This window comes from Leopardus geoffroyi, chromosome B3 (genome assembly GCF_018350155.1).
Source record: "Leopardus geoffroyi isolate Oge1 chromosome B3, O.geoffroyi_Oge1_pat1.0, whole genome shotgun sequence".
Taxonomy (NCBI): domain Eukaryota; kingdom Metazoa; phylum Chordata; class Mammalia; order Carnivora; family Felidae; genus Leopardus; species Leopardus geoffroyi.
The window spans coordinates 70,200,122-70,219,711 of record NC_059337.1 but is presented as its reverse complement, the minus strand read 5'-3'; the positions used below and the strand labels follow the sequence as shown (position 1 = coordinate 70,219,711).

The following is a 19,590-nucleotide window of genomic DNA, read 5'->3' as shown; positions in this document are numbered from 1 at the left end:
ACTCTAGCCTAACTTTTGATTATCTCATTTCTATTTATTTATTTTCCTTTAACCTGCCCTTTCTGTATGTGTTCTAACTTCAAAATTTGACACTTGTAACATATTTCCCACAAAATCACTGAGGGGCAAAAACATATCAATGTGAAATACCTATATTTCTCAATTCTTCCTTATTTTCTACCTTCAGAATACTTCAGCGTCTTCTCTACTGATTGACCCAATGGATGGACCAAATGACTCTGTGGTATCTGAATTTGTATTGATTGGTCTTTCAAATTCATGGGAGATGCATCTTTTTCTCTTTGGGTTCTTCTCTGTGTTCTATGTGGGAATTATCCTAGGAAACCTCTTCATTGTGTTCACGGTAATTATTGACTCTCATTTACACACCCCCATGTACTTCCTATTGGCCAACCTCTCTCTTCTTGATCTAGGTCTGTCCTCTACCACAGTGCCCAAAACAATCTCTGATCTTTTCACTGACTGTAACATCATTTCCTTTCCAAAATGCATGATACAGATATTTTTTATTCATGTCATGGGTGGAGTTGAGATGGTGCTGCTCATAGCCATGGCATATGACCGGTACACCGCAATCTGTAAACCTCTCCACTACCTGACCATCATGAGCCCCAAAATGTGTGTCTCTTTTGTAGTGGCTGCCTGGATAGTGGGGATAATCCATGCTGTATCTCAGTTTGTTTTTGTCATAAACCTGCCCTTTTGTGGCCCTAATGAAGTAGATAGTTTTTACTGTGATTTTCCTCGCGTCATGAAACTTGCTTGTGTAGACACTTACAAGCTAGAGTTTGTAATCATTGCCAACAGTGGGTTTATATCCATGGCTACTTTCTTCTCCTTAATTATATCCTATATCTTCATTTTGGTCACTGTCTGGAAACGTTCTTCAGGGGACTTGTCCAAAGCATTTGTCACATTGTCAGCTCACATCACTGTAGTGATTTTGTTTTTTATGCCATGCATGTTTCTCTATGTGTGGCCTTTCCCTACATCATCACTGGATAAGTATTTGTTCATTGCCAACTTTGCTATCACCCCCCTCTTGAATCCTGCCATCTATACATTAAGAAACAAAGACATGAGAGTGGCCATGAGAAGACTGGGCAAGCGGATTATGGATCCAACTGGTATCTAATAATGAATGAAGCAGATCTAGATATCACATGATGCAGGCTTACCAAGGACACTGAAAGTTACATGTCTGTCATCATTACTATGAAAAGAACTATTTGGGGAGATACTTCAACAAGGTCCACCAGTAGAAATTGATTGTGAAGTCACAGGTGACTTTATGTTGCTAACCACAGAAAATAAGTTGACTTTACTTACTTCCATTGAGAAGAGAGAGGAGAAGAGAAAACTGAGCTAATTTGTAGGAATAAACTTAACATTCAAATACCATTTTCTGGAACTTATTAATTGTATTTATTCTCAATTATGATGACATACCTCAAACAATTGATAAATATATCTCATAGTAAACTAATAGATTTAATAAATAAAATGTGACTGAGTAAATCAAAATCAATAAATTCTGTTTTCTAATTCGTATTTTAACTTAGAATAAGAAGAAAATCAACTGTTACTTATGTCAAGGATGCTCTTTTAGCTTTTTGTTTAAATTTGGTTGTAAGTAGAGAGAGAAATTCTTTAACATTATGAATATTTTAAATAAATACAAGGCAGGATTTCTGAACTTTTGTCTATTATTCTAAAAATGAAGACTTTAAAAAATTCAGTTATCTTAGTTTTCATTAAAAAAAAAAAAACATAAAAGTAATAGCTGTTTCACAAAAGAATAATCACCCAAGGGTGTATGTTTAGACATTCTGGTTTCTTTCAATATGGTCTGCTGGTCAGACAAAATATTCCCCCAAGAGTTTATATATATCTGAGTTTGATAGTCTTGGATAAATGTAAGCCAAAAGTTGTGAGGCATATTCAATTTAATTGAGCATTTCTACTTTCGGAATACTTTATTAAGTTACACATGACCTTTTCATTTATTTGTTTCTACTGCTCTGTAAGTAAAATACGCTCCATCAAGGCAACTACTGCCTATATGTTTTGTCCTGTGTTTCTCTAGGAACCTTTCCAGTAACATCTCTGCTTCCTCCATGTAAATTAACCATTAATACTTCTTTTAATACTTTGGTATTCATCTGTATAGGTATTTCTCCTTTGCTTGATCATTGCTAACTACTCCCTCTTTCAAATATTCCACTGGGCTTCCAAGAAACTACAGTCTCTTGCTTTTCCCCCAACTCTTTGGGAACTCCTTCCCAGTATTAGTTTGCTGCGTTTGTCTCATCTGCTCCACCACCAAACTCAGTGTTAATCAGAATTATATCTCTGGCCTTTCTCATGCCACATTCTATCCCTAGATGGCATCTATTCCCTTAGCTTTAATTACCATCTCAGCTAGGGGCTTCAGAGCTGGGATATTATTTCTTGAGTTCCTATTTCATAAATCTAACTGCCTACTGGCCTGATGCCTCAAGGACATCTCCCACTAAGCAGGTCTAAAACTAAACTGATCCTCTCTCTTTGAACCTGCTGCTCTTTCAGGTCCCCAGTCACAGTAAGTGACACCAATATTTACCCAGTTCCTCAATGCAAAATCTAGGAGCAATAATGAACTCCTCCTCCCTTCCCTGATGCTGAATATTCAATAAATCTGCAAATCCTATTAATTCCAACTTAAATGTTTCCTGGTTTTCCTCCAAATGTCACCATTTTTTTTTGAACTACCAATTTCTATATATTTAACATTTAAACATAATGAATGGGTATTGAATTTGACAAAATGCCTTTTCATGTGCTCTTGGTCCCACCCCATCACATCCTCTCAGGTATTTCAAATCCTCAAAGTTCCATTTTCTTCCTTGTACCTTTAATATTGCCTTCTCTACTAACTCTTTTTCTCAGTGTACAAGCTTAAGCACACCTTCATTACACTAAAAATGTTCCTCCAGTACCTCTTCCCTTTTTCCTTTATTATAAAAAAATTTTAAACAGTAATATATACTTACACCTTCCATTTCTGTCTACCTTCAAAGACTGGTGTCCATTTTTATTTTGCTTTTTCATGCTATTGACCTCTTTTTAATTTAATTACCTCTTATAAACCCTATTTCCTAATACAATCACATTCTTTTTTTTCTAAACACAATTTATTGTCAAGTTAGCTAACAGTGTATAGTGTGCTCTTTGTTTCAGGAGTAGATTCTTATGATTTATCACTTACATACAACACCCAGTGCTCATCCTAACAAGTACCCTCCTCAATGCCCATCACTGTGCGCCCCCCGCCCCCCCCCCCCGACCCTCCTTCAATTCTCAGTTTGTTCTCTGTATTTAAGAGTCTCTTAGGGTTTGCTACCCTCTCTGTTTGAAATTATTTTTTCCCTTCCCCTCTCCCATGGTCTTCTGTTAAGTTTCTCAAATTCCACATATGAGTGAAAACCTATAATATCTGTCTTTCTCTGACTTATTTCACTTAGCATAATACCCTCCAGTTTCATTCCATGTTATTGCAAATGGCAAGATTTCATTCTTTTGCATTGCCAAGTAGTGTCTCATTGTATATATAAACCACATCTTCTTTATCCATTCATCAGTTTATGGACAAATGTCACCATTCTTATCTAAGACTTCACATGTCATTTTTCAAATAGATTATTAAGTCACCTATGTGTCTTCCCTCTCCAAATCTTATTTGCCTTCATTCAATTATCTACATTCAGAATTAGATTCTTTTCAATATAAAATCTAAGCATGTGACTGTTCTCCTTAAGACCCTTCACATACTTGCCACTACTCTTAAATTAAAATACAGATCCCTTTTCATGATTTATCAGGCCATCCAAGACTTGGCCCCCATCCTCCTCTCTAGTCTCAGAGGACAACATGCTCTAGCCCTGCAATACCAGAAGCAATTTAGTTTTCATTTGTTTGCCTGAAAAAGTCATTCTCTCTCATCTTGAGGCTTTGCAGTAGCTAATTATTCTGCCTGAAACATTTGACCTTCATGCTTTGCCTATTAACATCTATCCATCCTTCAGATCTCAGTTTCAACATCATATTGTTAGAGAAATCTTCCCAGAATCTGGGCGAGGAGAGCTCCTTCCATCGTATATTATATACTCCCTAGTACCACTTCTGTCACACAGCTATACTCATAATTTCTAACTTGATGTATGTCTTCCACATTATATTTTAAGTTCCTTGTGAGGAGGGGCTGTGTCCATCAGGGTTAGTACTATAAATGAGTAACAACTCTACAGAAATTGCTCAATAAATATTTATCATTAAATAAATGAGTAAAGTCAAGAGTAAAAAAATGTAATGTACATGATTTACTGAAAACTGTTTGGGTTTTCTTTGTACACTCAAAGATCACAGGATTATAGTATTTCCTTTTCTTTTTCCTTTTCTCAATTTTCTCTGCCTGTATGTCCTCAATACCCTACAGTGAATTCTACTAACGAGTTCCTTTTGTAGACTTAAGCCAATTCATATCGTGGGCCAATCTCAGCTGATGCACAGTGTAAATCAATAGTCTCAGCCCTGATACTTCTAGGTCTCTTAAACCCTATATTAGCAACCCCTGCTCCTGTTGACCCAGCAGCCTTCTCTTCTGCCAAGCCCAGGATCCATGCCCCAGTGGATGACTATCAAATTACAGCATGCTTTGTATCTGGCTGGGCAACTCCTTAAAACTTTATTTCTACCTAGATTCTCCTCATTTGTTTTACTATGCTGTTCTGCCTGGTATCCAGTGTCTGACTTAGAACACAGGCATATTAGGACAGGAGCACACTGACCTGAAAGAATGATTTTACCATGCACTGTGGTGCAGAAAAGTCCTTGGGGGGTTGGGAGAAAATAGAAGAAACCTTCTTGTGACCTTAGAGTAGTTGTTCTTTTCTAGGCAACTAAATTGTTTTACCTCATCTTATATATACTATGATTCATGTAACTGACCATGCATCCCTATTTATTTTTTTAACATATCTTCCCAGATTATTATCCAGTTTTTATCCTTGCTTATACATTTTTGAATTTCAATACTTTTCTTTTTCTTTTTTTTTTTTTAATATATAAAATTTATTGTCAAATCGGTTTCCATACAACACCCAGTGCTCATCTCAAAAGGTGCCCTCCTCAATACCCATGACCCACCCTCCCCTCCCTCCCACCCCCCCATCAACCCTCAGTTTGTTCTCAGTTTTTAACAGTCTCTTATGCTTTGGCTCTCTCCCACTCTAACCTCTTTTTTTTTTCCTTCCCCTCCCCCATGGGTTTCTGTTAAGTTTCTCAGGATCCACATAAGAGTGAAACCATATGGTATCTGTCTTTCTCTGTATGGCTTATTTCACTTAGCGTAACACTCTCCAGTTCCATCCATGTTGCTACAAAAGGCCATATTTCATTTTTTCTCATTGCCACGTAGTATTCCATTGTGTATATAAAACACAATTTCTTTATCCATTCATCAGTTGATGGACATTTAGGCTCTTTCCATATTTTGGCTATTGTTGAGAGTGCTGCTATAAACATTGGGGTACAAGTGCCCCTATGCATCAGTACTCCTGTATCCCTTGGATAAATTCCTAGCAGTGCTATTGCTGGGTCATAGGGTAGGTCTATTTTTAATTTTCTGAGGAACCTCCACACTGCTTTCCAGAGCGGCTGCACCAATTTGCATTCCCACCAACAGTGCAAGAGGGTTCCCGTTTCTCCACATCCTCTCCAGCATCTATGGTCTCCTGATTTGTTCATTTTGGCCACTCTGACTGGCGTGAGGTGATATCTGAGTGTGGTTTTGATTTGTATTTCCCTGATGAGGAGCGACGTTGAACATCTTTTCATGTGCCTGTTGGCCATCCGGATGTCTTCTTTAGAGAAGTGTCTATTCATGTTTTCTGCCCATTTCTTCACTGGGTTACTTGTTTTTCAGGTGTGGAATTTGGTGAGCTCTTTATAGATTTTGGATACTAGCCCTTTGTCCGATATGTCATTTGCAAATATCTTTTCCCATTCCGTTGAGTGCCTTTTAGTTTTGTTGGTTGTTTCCTTTGCTGTGCAGCTTTTTATCTTCAAAAGGTCCCAGTAATTCACTTTTGCTTTTAATTCCCTTGCCTTTGGGGATGTGTCGAGTAAGAGACTGCTACGGCTAAGGTCAGAGAGGTCTTTTCCTGCTTTCTCCTCTAAGGTTTTGATGGTTTCCTGTCTCACATTCAGGTCCTTTATCCATTTTGAGTTTATTTTTGTGAATGGTGTGAGAAAGTGGTCTAGTTTCAACCTTCTGCATGTTGCTGTCCAGTTCTCCCAGCACCATTTGTTAAAGAGACTGTCTTTTTTCCATTGGATGTTCTTTCCTGCTTTGTCAAAGATGAGTGGGCCATATGTTTGTGGGTCTAGTTCTGGGGTTTCTATTCTATTCCATTGGTCTATGTGTCTGTTTTTGTGCCAATACCATGCTGTCTTGATGATGACAGCTTTGTAGTAGAGGCTAAAGTCTGGGATTGTCATGCCTCCTGCTTTGGTCTTCTTCTTCAAAATTCCTTTGGCTATTCGGGGCCTTTTGTGGGTCCATATGAATTTTAGGATGGCTTGTTCTAGTTTCGAGAAGAATGCTGGTGCCATTTTGATTGGGATTGCATTGAATGTGTAGATAGCTTTGGGTAGTATTGACATTTTGACGATATTTATTCTTCCAATCCATGAGCAGGGAATGTCTTTCCATTTCTTTAAATCTTCTTCAATTTCCTTCATAAGCTTTCTATAATTTTCAGCATACAGACCTTTTACATCTTTGGTTAGATTTATTCCTAGGTATTTTATGCTTCTTGGTGCAATTGTGAATGGGATCAGTTTCTTTATTTGTCTTTCTGTTGCTTCATTATTAGTGTATAAGAACGCAACTGATTTCTGTACAATGATTTTGTATCCTGCAACTTTGCTGAATTCATGTATCAGTTCTAGCAGACTTTTGGTGGAGTCTATCGGATTTTCCATGTATAATATCATGTCATCTGCAAAAAGCGAAAGCTTGACTTCGTCTTTGCCAATTTTGATGTCTTTGATTTCCTTTTGTTGTCTGATTGCTGATGCTAGAACTTCCAGCACTATGTTAAACAACAGCGGTGAGAGTGGGCATCCCTGTCGTGTTCCTGATCTCAGGGGAAAAGCTCTCAGTTTTTCCCCATTGAGGATGATGTTAGCTGTGGGCTTTTCATAAATGGCTTTTATGATCTTTAAGTATGTTCCTTCTATCCCGATTTTCTCAAGCATTTTTATTAAGAAAGGGTGCTGGATTTTGTCAAAGGCCTTTTCAGCATCCATTGACAGGATCATATGGTTCTTCCCTTTTTTTTTGTTAATGTGATGTATCACGTTGATTGATTTGCGAATGTTGAACCAGCCCTGCATCCCAGGAATGAATCCCACTTGATCATGGTGAATAATTCTTTTTATATGCCGTTGAATTCGATTTCCTAGTATCTTATTGAGAATTTTTGCATCCATATTCATCAGGGATATTGGCCGGTAGTTCTCTTTTTTTACTGGGTCTCTGTCTGGTTTAGGAATCAAAGTAATACTGGCTTCATAGAATGAGTCTGAGAGTTTTCCTTCCCTTTCTATTTCTTGGAATAGCTTGAGAAGGATAGGTATTATCTCTGCTTTAAACGTCTGGTAGAACTCCCCTGGGAAGCCATCTGGGCCTGGACTCTTATTTGTTGGGAGATTTTTGATAACCGATTCAATTTCTTCGCTGGTTATGGGTCTGTTCAAGCTTTCTATTTCCTCCTGATTGAGTTTTGGAAGAGTGTGGGTGTTCAGGAATTTGTCCATTTCTTCCAGGTTGTCCAATTTGTTGGCATATAATTTTTCATAGTATTCCCTGATAATTGTTTGTATCTCTGAGGGATTGGTTGTAATAATTCCATTTTCATTCATGATTTTATCTATTTGGGTCATCTCCCTTTTCTTTTTGAGAAGCCTGGCTAGAGGTTTGTCAATTTTGTTTATTTTTTCAAAAAACCAACTCTTGGTTTCGTTGATCTGCTCTACGGTTTTTTTAGACTCTATATTGTTTATTTCTGCTCTGATCTTTATTATTTCTCTTCTTCTGCTGGGTTTGGGGTGTCTTTGCTGTTCTGCTTCTATTTCCTTTAGGTGTGCTGTTAGATTTTGTATTTGGGATTTTTCTTGTTTCTTGAGATAGGCCTGGATTGCAATGTATTTTCCTCTCAGGACTGCCTTCGCTGCATCCCAAAGTGTTTGGATTGTTGTATTTTCATTTTCGTTTGTTTCCATATATTTTTTAATTTCTTCTCTAATTGCCTGGTTGACCCACTCATTCGTTAGTAGGGTGTTCTTTAACCTCCATGGTTTTGGAGGTTTTCCAGACTTTTTTCTGTGGTTGATTTCAAGCTTCATAGCATTGTGGTCTGAAAGTATGCATGGTATAATTTCAATTCTGGTAAACTTATGAAGGGCTGTTTTGTGACCCAGTATATGATCTATCTTGGAGAATGTTCCATGTGCACTCGAGAAGAAAGTATATTCTGTTGCTTTGGGATGCAGAGTTCTAAATATATCTGTCAAGTCCATCTGATCCAATGTCTCATTCAGGGCCCTTGTTTCTTTATTGACCCTGTGTCTAGATGATCTATCCATTTCTGTAAGTGGGGTGTTAAAGTCCCCTGCAATTACCACATTCTTATCAATAAGGTTGCTTATGTTTATGAGTAGTTGTTTTATATATTTGGGGGCTCCGGTATTCGGCGCATAGACATTTATAATTGTTAGCTCTTCCTGATGGATAGACCCTGTAACTATTATATAATGTCCTTCTTCATCTCTTGTTACAGCCTTTAATTTAAAGTCTAGTTTGTCTGATATAAGTATGGCTACTCCAGCTTTCTTTTGGCTTCCAGTAGCATGATAAATAGTTCTCCATCCCCTCACTCTCAATCTAAAGGTGTCCTCAGGTCTAAAATGAGTCTCTTGTAGACAGCAAATAGATGGGTCTTGTTTTTTTATCCATTCTGATACCCTATGTCTTTTGGTTGGCGCATTTAATCCATTTACATTCAGTGTTATTATAGAAAGATACGGGTTTAGAGTCATTGTGATGTCTGTATGTTTTATGCTTGTAGTGATGTTTCTGGTACTTTGTCTCACAGGGTCCCCCTTAGGATCTCTGGTAGGGCTGGTTTAGTGGTGACAAATTCCTTCAGTTTTTGTTTGTTTGGGAAGACCTTTATCTCTCCTTCTATTCTAAATGACAGACTTGCTGGATAAAGGATTCTCGGCTGCATATTTTTTCTGTTTAGCACACTGAAGATATCGTGCCAATTCTTTCTGGCCTGCCAAGTTTCAAAAGAGAGATCAGTCACGAGTCTTATAGGTCTCCCTTTATATGTGAGGGCACGTTTACCCCTTGCTGCTTTCAGAATTTTCTCTTTATCCTTGTATTTTGCCAGTTTCACTATGATATGTCGTGCAGAAGATCGATTCAAGTTACGTCTGAAGGGAGTTCTCTGTGCCTCTTGGATTTCAATGCCTTTTTCCTTCCCCAGTTCAGGGAAGTTCTCAGCTATAATTTCTTCAAGTACCCCTTCAGCACCTTTCCCTCTCTCTTCCTCCTCTGGGATACCAATTATGCGTATATTATTTCTTTTTAGTGTATCACTTAGTTCTCTAATTTTCCCCTCATACTCCTGGATTTTTTTATATCTCTTTCTCTCAGCTTCCTCTTTTTCCATAACTTTATCTTCTAGTTCACCTATTCTCTCTTCTGCCTCTTCAATCCGAGTTGTCGTTGTTTCCATTTTGTTTTGCATTTCATTTAACGTGTTTTTCAGCTCCTCGTGACTGTTCCTTAGTCCTTTGATCTCTGTAGCCAAAGACTCTCTGCTGTCCTCTATACTGTTTTCAAGTCCAGCGATTAATTTTATGACTATTATTCTAAATTCACTTTCTGTTATATTATTTAAATCCTTTTTGATCAGTTCATTAGCTGTTGTTAATCCTGGAGATTCTTCTGAGGGGAATTCTTCCGTTCGGTCATTTTGGATAGTCCCTGGAGTGGTGTGGACCTGCAGGGCACTTCCCCTGTGCTGTGGTGTATCACAATAGTTTTCAAAAAATAACGTGAAACTATCATTCTGCAGCCAGAGAATTATGATTTTCCTTGTTTCTGAATAAGAAAAAATAAAATAAAACTCTAAACACATAAAACTCTAAACAAAGATAGAGTCTTGACACTTGGAAGCCCCATGATAGCCTGGAGATCAGATTATTTGCATCTACATATCAAAGATAGATAAAGCCTTACTTCTTTACAGAGATACACTGGGCTTGTTTCAAAGCCTTGTCATAAGTCCTTTGAATGAGTATCTCTCTCAGATAAACAGGCTCCTCTTACAAACAACTCAAAATAATTCCCTACATTTTTTCTTTTGTGTTTGTATCTGTTTTCCACTGACATCTTAAGAAATTTATCCAATAATAGACAAATTTTACTTGTATCCAGTCAACTCAGGAAAATAAAGGTAAAATGCTTTCAAGAAGAACTTTATCCCCAACACTCTAAAGTTTGGAAACATAGGCAAACATACACAGGTAAACATTGTCTATAATTGATAAGAGAAAAATGATCAATTTATTCCCCCACTGTCATTTGTAAAAATTATCTTCACATATCAAGGGCTTTACATCTATTTCTTCAAGTTTGGTACTATGACATACTTCACACAAGATATGTCTGTCCACACAAGATATGTTTTCACACCCTCATCCCCTCATCTCAGTGCTTCCAAGTTATTCAAACCAACGACCATGTAACCTATATAGGGATATTTTTATACAAACTAACATATTGCCTCAGAACCTTCTCTCTTCCCTCTGTTTCATTATCAGGCAATTTCTCTTTCACAATTTCTCTCATGAGGAAACCAACGTGACTCAAAGACTTAGTCCCCCGAGAGAAACTAATGATGGGCTGGGTGTTGACCTTCTCTGACACAACAGGTCATTCTCCTGTGCAGCTAATTAGCTTTATTTCCCATTCTGAAGAATCTTATATATCACTTTGTCTTTGAGGGAAGATTATGTACAGAAATTAAGGCTAATCTCTCTCAATTTCTCTTCTAAAAATGTACATCCTGTGGCTGAATAGACAGGAAAGATGCTTTCAATCACAAAATTGCACCTGTCGTCGTTGCACCTCTCTCTGTATCCTTTTCAACACCCCCCCTTCAGTCTCTGCTCTTCTGTAAAATATTTGTGTCAGAAATTCTTTCCTTTTGAAAACATTTTTGTCCTTTTCTCCAAACCATCACTCCATTATTCTCAAATTTCAGTCATCAAATTGCTTTGTCTTATCAATTCTAGTCACACATGCACGCACACACACACACACACACACAACCTTTTGATATGTTCAATTTGTCTCCAATTTGAAGGTTTCTCAAGATTCATGTGTTTCTTACTTTTGTGCTCTCCAACTCATTTTATCTTTTTTTTTCTTTTTAACTGTGTAAAACAGATATCTGACCTCAGCTATTCCCACCCTATTTGAAAACCGAATTATCTACAAACCAGAGGAAGGAAATCTCAATCATTATTCTCAGGATTCTGGAGACTAGTGAGCAATATCCAATGGGAGTGGAGGGAGTCTTTAATGAATGGAAGGCCAATTTTATTTTAAAAGAAATTAAAACTCAGGGATGAATACGGACTTTCAATTAGGTTACAGTGATCCTATCAAATATAAATAATTCTAGCTTTTTCATGACTTTTTCTATTAAGGATGGGTACAGTATTATAGAGGGAAGACCATAGTTATAGTTCTGGCTCTGGAAATGTATTGCTGTGAACACACTGGCTAGCTGTTTAACCTCACAGGTTGTCTCTCTACCTATAGAATGAAGTAACTGAACAAGATCCTCTCAAAGTTCTTTCCCACTTCTATACAAATCTACAATTCTGATCATCTTTATTTAATATGTATTTATATTTCCTGTTTAAAAATGGGTCTTCTGGGGCCCTCAATGACTGAAAGAAGTTTATATATCTAAAGAGGAAGGACAGAAAATTCTATGGCGACTTGGCTTCTGAAGAACTCCTGAGAGCTTCAAAAATCCACCAGGGTTTTCTTTTTTTTTTTAATTTTTTTATGTTTATTTATTTATTTTGTGACAGAGAGCAAGCTGAAGAGGGGCAGAGAGGGAGAGAGAGAAAATCCACACTGTCAGTGCAAAGCCCAACGTAGGGCTTGAACTCACAAACTGTGAGATCGTGACCTGAGCAGAGACCAAGAGTTATATCTTTAACTGAATGAGCCACCCAGGCACCCCAGCCCCAGAGTTTTCTAAAAAGTCAGAGAAAAGAAGTACATGGTCTTTTTCTCCAAACGAGCTCTCTTAGGTCAACAGGATTTCCTCAACAATGATACATGCTGATACATACAGATGTTTGTAACAGAGAGGGTAGAAATCTCTTCACTCAGGTAAATACTCATTTTTTATTTTTTTAATTTACATCCAAATTAGTTAGGATATAGTACAACAATAATTTCAGGAGTAGATTCCTTAATGCCCCTTACCCATTTAGCCCTACCCCCCTCCCACACTCTCTCCAGTAACCCTCTGTTTGTTCTCCATATTTATGAGTCTCTTACGCTTTGTCCCCCTCCGTTTTTATATTATTTTTGTTTCCCTTCCCTTATGTTCATTTGTTTTGTCTCTTAAAGTCCTCATATGAGTGAAGTCATAATATTTGTCTTTCTCTAATTTCACTTAGCATAATATCCTCCAGTTCCATCCATGTAGTTGCAAATAGCAAGATTTCATTCTTTTTCATTGCTGAGTAATGCTCCATTGTATATATATACCACATCTTCTTTATACATTCATCCATTTATGGACATTTGGGCTCTTGCCATATTTTGGCTATTGTTGATAGTGCTGCTATAAACATGGGGGTGCATGTGTCCCTTCAAAACAGAACACATGTATCCCTTGGGTAAATACCTAGTAGTGCAATTGCTGGGTCATAGGGTAGTTCTATTTTTAGTTTTTTGAGGAACCTCCATACTGTTTTCCCAAGTGGCTGCACCAGCTTGCATTCCCACTAGCAATGCAAAAGAGATCCTCTTTCTCCACATCCTTGCCAACATCTGTTGCTGCCTGAGTTGTTAATGTTAGCCATTCTGACAGGTGTGAGGTGGTATCTCATGGTGGTTTTGATTTGTATTTCCCAGATGATGAGTGATTTTGAGCATTTTTTCATGTGTTGGTTGGCCATCTGGATGTCTTCTTTGGAGAAGTGTCTATTCATGTCTTTTGCCCCTTTCTTCACTGGGTATTTGTTTTTGGGGTGTTGAATTTGATAAGTTCTTTATAGATTTTGGATACTAACCCTTTATCTGATATGTCGTTTGCAAGTATCTTCTCCCATTCTGTCAATTGCCTTTTAGTTTTGCTGATTGTTTCCTTTGCTGTGCAGAGGAATACTCATTTTTTATGTATATATAACTGGGTTATCACCAGGAAGTACGAGCTTGTGGAGTATTGAATTCAATTTCTCTATATATTTATGAGGGATACTATTTTCTTATAAGAACAAATTAGTACCTATTTCTAGGAAATTCATTCATCAAATATTTCCTGGGATTTTTCTATGTGCCAGCCACTATTTTAGGTGGATGATACAGTGTTAGACAAAGCATAAAGGGTCCCTATATCATAAACTTTAATTTTATATTGATTAAAAGGTATAAATTTGTCTTTTAAGATTTTCTTCTCCGTTCTCCTGTCACTCCTTTTATTCTCCTAGTTGCTTTCCAATCAATCTTCATTCTTCCTTGTTCTTTTCTGCCTGTTCCTTACACATGCTACTGACTCTGATTCCACCACATTGATTACACTCACAGCTCCACATTTCGTATTGTGATTGTCTCATTCTAGAATGGTTAAAGATCATTAATAGATTAAATTATGATATAAATAGAAGTTTTGAGTCTTGAAGCTAATAAGTTCATATGTTGTAGGATTTCCCTGTTTAAGAAAGTTAATTATCACTCAAACTCAAGACATTTATTTCAGCAGTGTTAATCTAAGAGTAATAAAAATTTTCAAATCCAACAAATTAATTCAGACTTCAATTTATTTGTACGATGCAATACCCACTTTCATGACGAGACTCCTGAAGTGTTAGGTTTATGTTTTATCTCAGTTTGACAGAATAAACCACATAATCTTAAGAAGTCAACTGATGCATCAGCACTCCTGTATCCCTTGGGTAAATTCCTAGCAGTGCTATTGCTGGGTCATAGGGTAGATCTATTTTTAATCTTCTGAGGAACCTCCACACTGTTTTCCAGAGTGGCTGCACCAGTTAGTAGATAAAGAAATTGTGGTTTATATATACAATGGAATACTACTTGGCAATGAGAAAGAATGAAATATGGCCTTTTGTAGTAATGTGGATGGAACTGGAGAGTGTTATGCTAAGTGAAATAAGTCAAACAGAGAAAGACAGCACCGTATGTTTTCACTCTTATGTGGATCCTGAGAAACTTAACAGAAGACCATGGGGGAGGAAAAAGGGGGGGGAAAGTTATAGAGGGATGGAGGCAAACCATAAGAGACTCTTAAAAACTGAGAATAAACTGAGGGTTGATGGGGGGTGGGAGGGAGGGGAAAGTGGGTGATGAGCATTGAGAAGGGCACCTGATGGCATGAGCACTGAGTATTGTATGGAAACCAATTTGATAATAAATTTCATATTTAAAAAAAAAAGAAGTTGGGGCGCCTGGGTGGCGCAGTCGGTTAAGCGTCCGACTTCAACCAGGTCACGATCTCGTGGTCTGTGAGTTCGAGCCCCGCGTCAGGCTCTGGGCTGATGGCTCAGAGCCTGGAGCCTGTTTCCGATTCTGTGTCTCCCTCTCTCTCTGCCCCTCCCCCGTTCATGCTCTGTCTCTCTCTGTCCCAAAAATAAATAAACGTTGAAAAAAAAATTAAAAAAAAATAAATAATAAAAATAAAAAAATAAAATAAAATAAAATAAAATAAAAAAAAAGAAGTCAACCTAATTCTTCAACTGCAACTTTATGAAAGGGATGAAATGGGTTGTGTGTTTAGGAAGTCACCTTATGCTCAGCAGTGTAGAGGGTACTGCCATGAAATCTTCCAAGGATAATGTCATCAATTCCATATGCTCCCCAGATTCAATTCTCTTCCCCAAATTATTTGTCCTTAAGTCCCTGTAACATGGGTGATTTAAATATGGATAAAAAGTCCACTGACAGTAGTATGAATGAACTGAAAATGGTAAAACATAAAAGGGGGTTCCAGTCCACAATGTGATTTAGGAAGATCCTGAACTCACCTCCTCCTCAGACACACCAAATCTGTATCTATTTATAGAGCAATTCCTCCTGAAGAACTGAGGGCTCACTGAACACCTTGTGCACAACAAAAGATTGAAGGCAAAGAGAGAATAGCCAGAGAGCAGAGACAAAGACACAGTAAGAAAGGAAACTTCCACCCTAGATGCTGCATACTGCAGTGGGGAAGGATAGTACCAAGGGGCTAGAAGCACATTTGTCTACCCTAGGGCAAAGAAAACCATGTTTAAAAGAGCAACCAGTATGTAATAGAGCCAATGCTAGAAATTCATCAAATGGCAAGGGAGCTGCTGGAAGTCTCTCTGGGTTGGAGGAGCTAGCAAATGCCACAGTTTATACTCCCCTCCATTTAGAGTGCAAACCAGAGCAGGGTCTGGATGCCATACCCAGCCTGCCATCTCAGACTACACTGGGCCTCTAGTCCACCCCAGCCCCAGCCATCCCACCAAGGCATCCCCAGGGTGGTGCATCAGGACACCCCTGCTCACTATAGCTCCAGCAGTTGCACCAAGGTGACACAGGCACAAAGCTCCTTGCCCATACTACTGCAGCTTCAGATGGCTGGCAAAGGCACTCCTGGTGCAGAGCACTCAGGGACCTCCCAGCTAACACCTACTTCAGCTCCAATCACCCACAAGGGCATCCCCAGGCTGAGCACCCTAAGACACCCCAGCTTGCAACCACTTGAGCTTCAGCTATCCTGCCAGGGCACCCTCAGTGTAGAGACACCCTGGACGCTCCAGCCTCTGCCCACCTCAGCTTGAACCATCCTTCTAGGGTACCCTTTCTGCACAGAGAGACCAAAGATCACACTGGCCCACACCTGCTTCAGTGTGAGCTGTCCTTCCGTGGTTTCCTCTATGCAAAGAACCCCAAAACCATCCTAGTCAATAACCACTTCTGCTATCCTTCTAGGGTGCCCCCTGCACAGAGTGCCCCAAGATATCCTGACCCACACCCTGCCTCAACTCTAGCCACCTTACCAGGTCACCCTCTGAACAGAGTCCTGGCTTTTACTCACTTCACCTTCAGTTATTCTGCCAAGGTGCCCTCTGTGTTCGTAGAGCCCTAGCTTGTACCCACTTTAGCTTTAGCTGTCTTCCCAGGGTATCTGCTGCAAGGAGATCCTTGGGATCTACTGTTCTGTACTCTGCCTCAGTTCCAGCCACTATACCAGGGAACCCTCTGCACTCAGCACCACAGGACACCCCAGCTTGGACCACTTCAACTTCAGCTGTCATACCAGAATGAGCTCTATGTAGAGAGCTTGCACCCATGTCAGCTTCAGCTATCCTGCCAGGGCACCTTCTGCACATAAAGCCCTAGGACATTCCTGATCTGAGCACACTTTAGCTTCAGGGGTCCTTCTAGTTCTCCCTTTTAATAGAACCTCAAGACTTCCCTAGCCAAAGCCCACTTCTGCTCCAGCCATCCCACCAGGGTAGCCCCAGCAAAAAGTGACCTCTGACCCTCAGCCCATGCCATCAACAGCTTCAGCTAGCCTACAAAAGTCACCAAACTCACACAGTCTACATAGGGAACAAATATACACAAGACTATTCCTTCAAGTTTAGAAGTAGCTTTTCCACCTAATTCAAAGAAACAAAAAAAGTCAGTAAGAGTTAACACCTATTCTCCTCAATCTATCCCAAGATAGAAGAGGAAAGAAAGCTTTCAAATATAATTCCAGAAGGCCAACATTGCCATGAAACCAAAGCCAAAGACATTACAAAAAAGAAAACTACAGGCCAATATCACCAATAAGCACAGATGCAAAGATCCTCAACAAAATATTAGCAAACTGCACTCAACAATACATTAAAAGGATCATTCACCATGATTAAGTGGAATGTATTCCAGGGATGAAGGATGGTTCAATATTCACAAATCAATAAATAAGACACAACACATTAACAAAATGAAGGTTAAAACTCATACGATCATTTCAACAGATGCAGAAAAAGTATTTGACAAAATATATTTGTTCATAATAAAAACTCAATGATGTGGGTTTAGAGGAAACATATCTCAAACATAATAAAAGCCCTATATGAAAAACCCACAGCTAAGATCATACTCAATGATTAAAAACTGAAAGCTTTCCTCTAAGATCAGGAACAAGACAATGATGTACACTCTCACCACTTTTATTTAACTTAGTATTATAAGTTCTACCCACTGCAATCAGAAAGAAGCCATAAAAGGCATCCATACTAGTAAGGAAGAAGTTACATTGTCAGTATTTGCAGATGACATGATACAATACATAGAACACTCATCATATACTGCACCAAAACAAGTTCTAGCACTGATAAATAAATTCAATAAAGTTGCAGGTTACAAAATTAATATACAGAAGTCTGCTGCATTTCTATACACAATAACAAAGTAACAGAAGGAGAAATTAATAATATTACTTACAAGTGTACCAAAAAGAATAAAATACCTAGGAATAAACTTTACAAAGGACCTATACCTCAAAAACTATAAAACACTGATGAAAGAAATTGAAGAGAACACAAGTGCAAAAATATTACATGGATTGGAAGAAGTAATTTTGTTGAAATATCCATTCTACCCAAAGAAAGCTACAGATTTAATGCAATCCCTATCAAACCACCAACATTTTTTACAGAACTAGAGTAGATAATCCTAAAATTTGTAGAGAATCACAAAAAGCCCTGAATAGCCAAAGCAACTTGGAAAAGAAAAACAAATCTGGGGGTATCACAATTCCACATCTCAAGATATACTACAAATCTGTTGTAACAAAAACAGTATGGTACTGGCACAAAAACAGACACATAAGGGGCAGCTGGTTGGCTCAGTCAGTTGAGTATCTGATTCTCGATTTCGCTCAGGTCATGATCCTAGGGTCATGGGATCAAGTCTTGCATCGGGCTCTGTGCTGAGCACGGAGCCTGCTTAAGATTCTCCCTCTCTCTCCTTCTGTCCCTCTCCCCTGCTCACATGCTCACTCTCTCGCTAAAAAACAAACAAAAATAAACAAAAATCAGACACATAGATCAGTAGGATAGAATAGAAAGCCCAGAAATAAACCCAGACTTATGTGCTCAATTAATCTATATAACAAAGAAAGCAAGAATATACAATGGAGAAAAGAGTCTGTTCCCTAACCGGTTCTGGGAAAACTGGATGGCTACATGCAAAAGAATGAAATTGGACCATTTTCTTACACTATACACAAAAATAAACTCAAAACGGGTTAAAGACCTTAGTAAGACCCCATAAAACTCCTTGAAGAAAACAGAGGCAATAACTTCTTTTACATTGGTCATAGTAACATTTTTCCAGATATGCCTCCTCAGGCAAGGAAAGCAAAATCAAAAATAAACTATGGGGACTACACTAAAATAAAAAGCTTTTGCACAGTGAAGGAAAAGATCAACAAAACTAAAAGGCAACCAATTAAACAGGAGACTATATACCCAAATGATATATCAGATAAGGGGGTAATATCCAAGATATATGAAGAACTTATGCAACTCTACACCAAAAAAAAAAAAAAAAAAAAAAAAAAAGCTAGTAATCTGATTTAAAAATCAGAACATCAGAATAGACATTTTTCCAAAGAATACATACAAAAGCCCAACAGATACCTGAAAAGATACTCAACATCACTCATTATCAGAGAAATGCAAATCAAACCACAGTTATCACCTCACACCTGTCAGAATGGCTAGAACGAAAAACACAAGAAAAAAGTGTTGGCAAGGATGTGGAGAAAAAGGAACCCTCATGCACAGTTGGTGGGAATGCAAACTGGTGCAGCTACTGTGGAAAAACAGTATGGAGGTTCCTCAAAAACTTAAAAATATAAATACCATATGATCCAGTATTTCTACCACTGGATATTTACCCAAAGGGGGAAAAAACACTAATTTGAAAAGATATATGTACTACTATGTTTACTAAAGATTATTTACAATAGCCAAGATATGGAAGCAACCCAAGTGTTAATCCATAGGTAAATGGATGAAGAAGCCATTTCAATGAATGAAGCCAAAATGAATGATATTTTGCCATTTATGACTTCATGCATGGGTGGACCTACATGGTATTATGCTAAGTGAAATAAGTCAGACAGAAAAAGGCAAATACCATATGCGTCACTTATATGT

The 19,590-nt window shown here is 38.2% G+C and overlaps 1 protein-coding gene across 1 annotated transcript; it reads left to right on the top strand.

Annotated features, from left to right (window-relative positions):
• The first annotated feature begins 220 nt into the window (after positions 1 to 220).
• On the top strand, positions 221 to 1,156 carry LOC123583655 (olfactory receptor 4F21-like). Its single transcript, XM_045450806.1, has one exon. It carries the CDS (start codon positions 221 to 223, stop codon positions 1,154 to 1,156), a length of 936 nt encoding a protein of 311 aa, XP_045306762.1.
• The last annotated feature ends 18,434 nt before the right edge of the window (positions 1,157 to 19,590 follow it).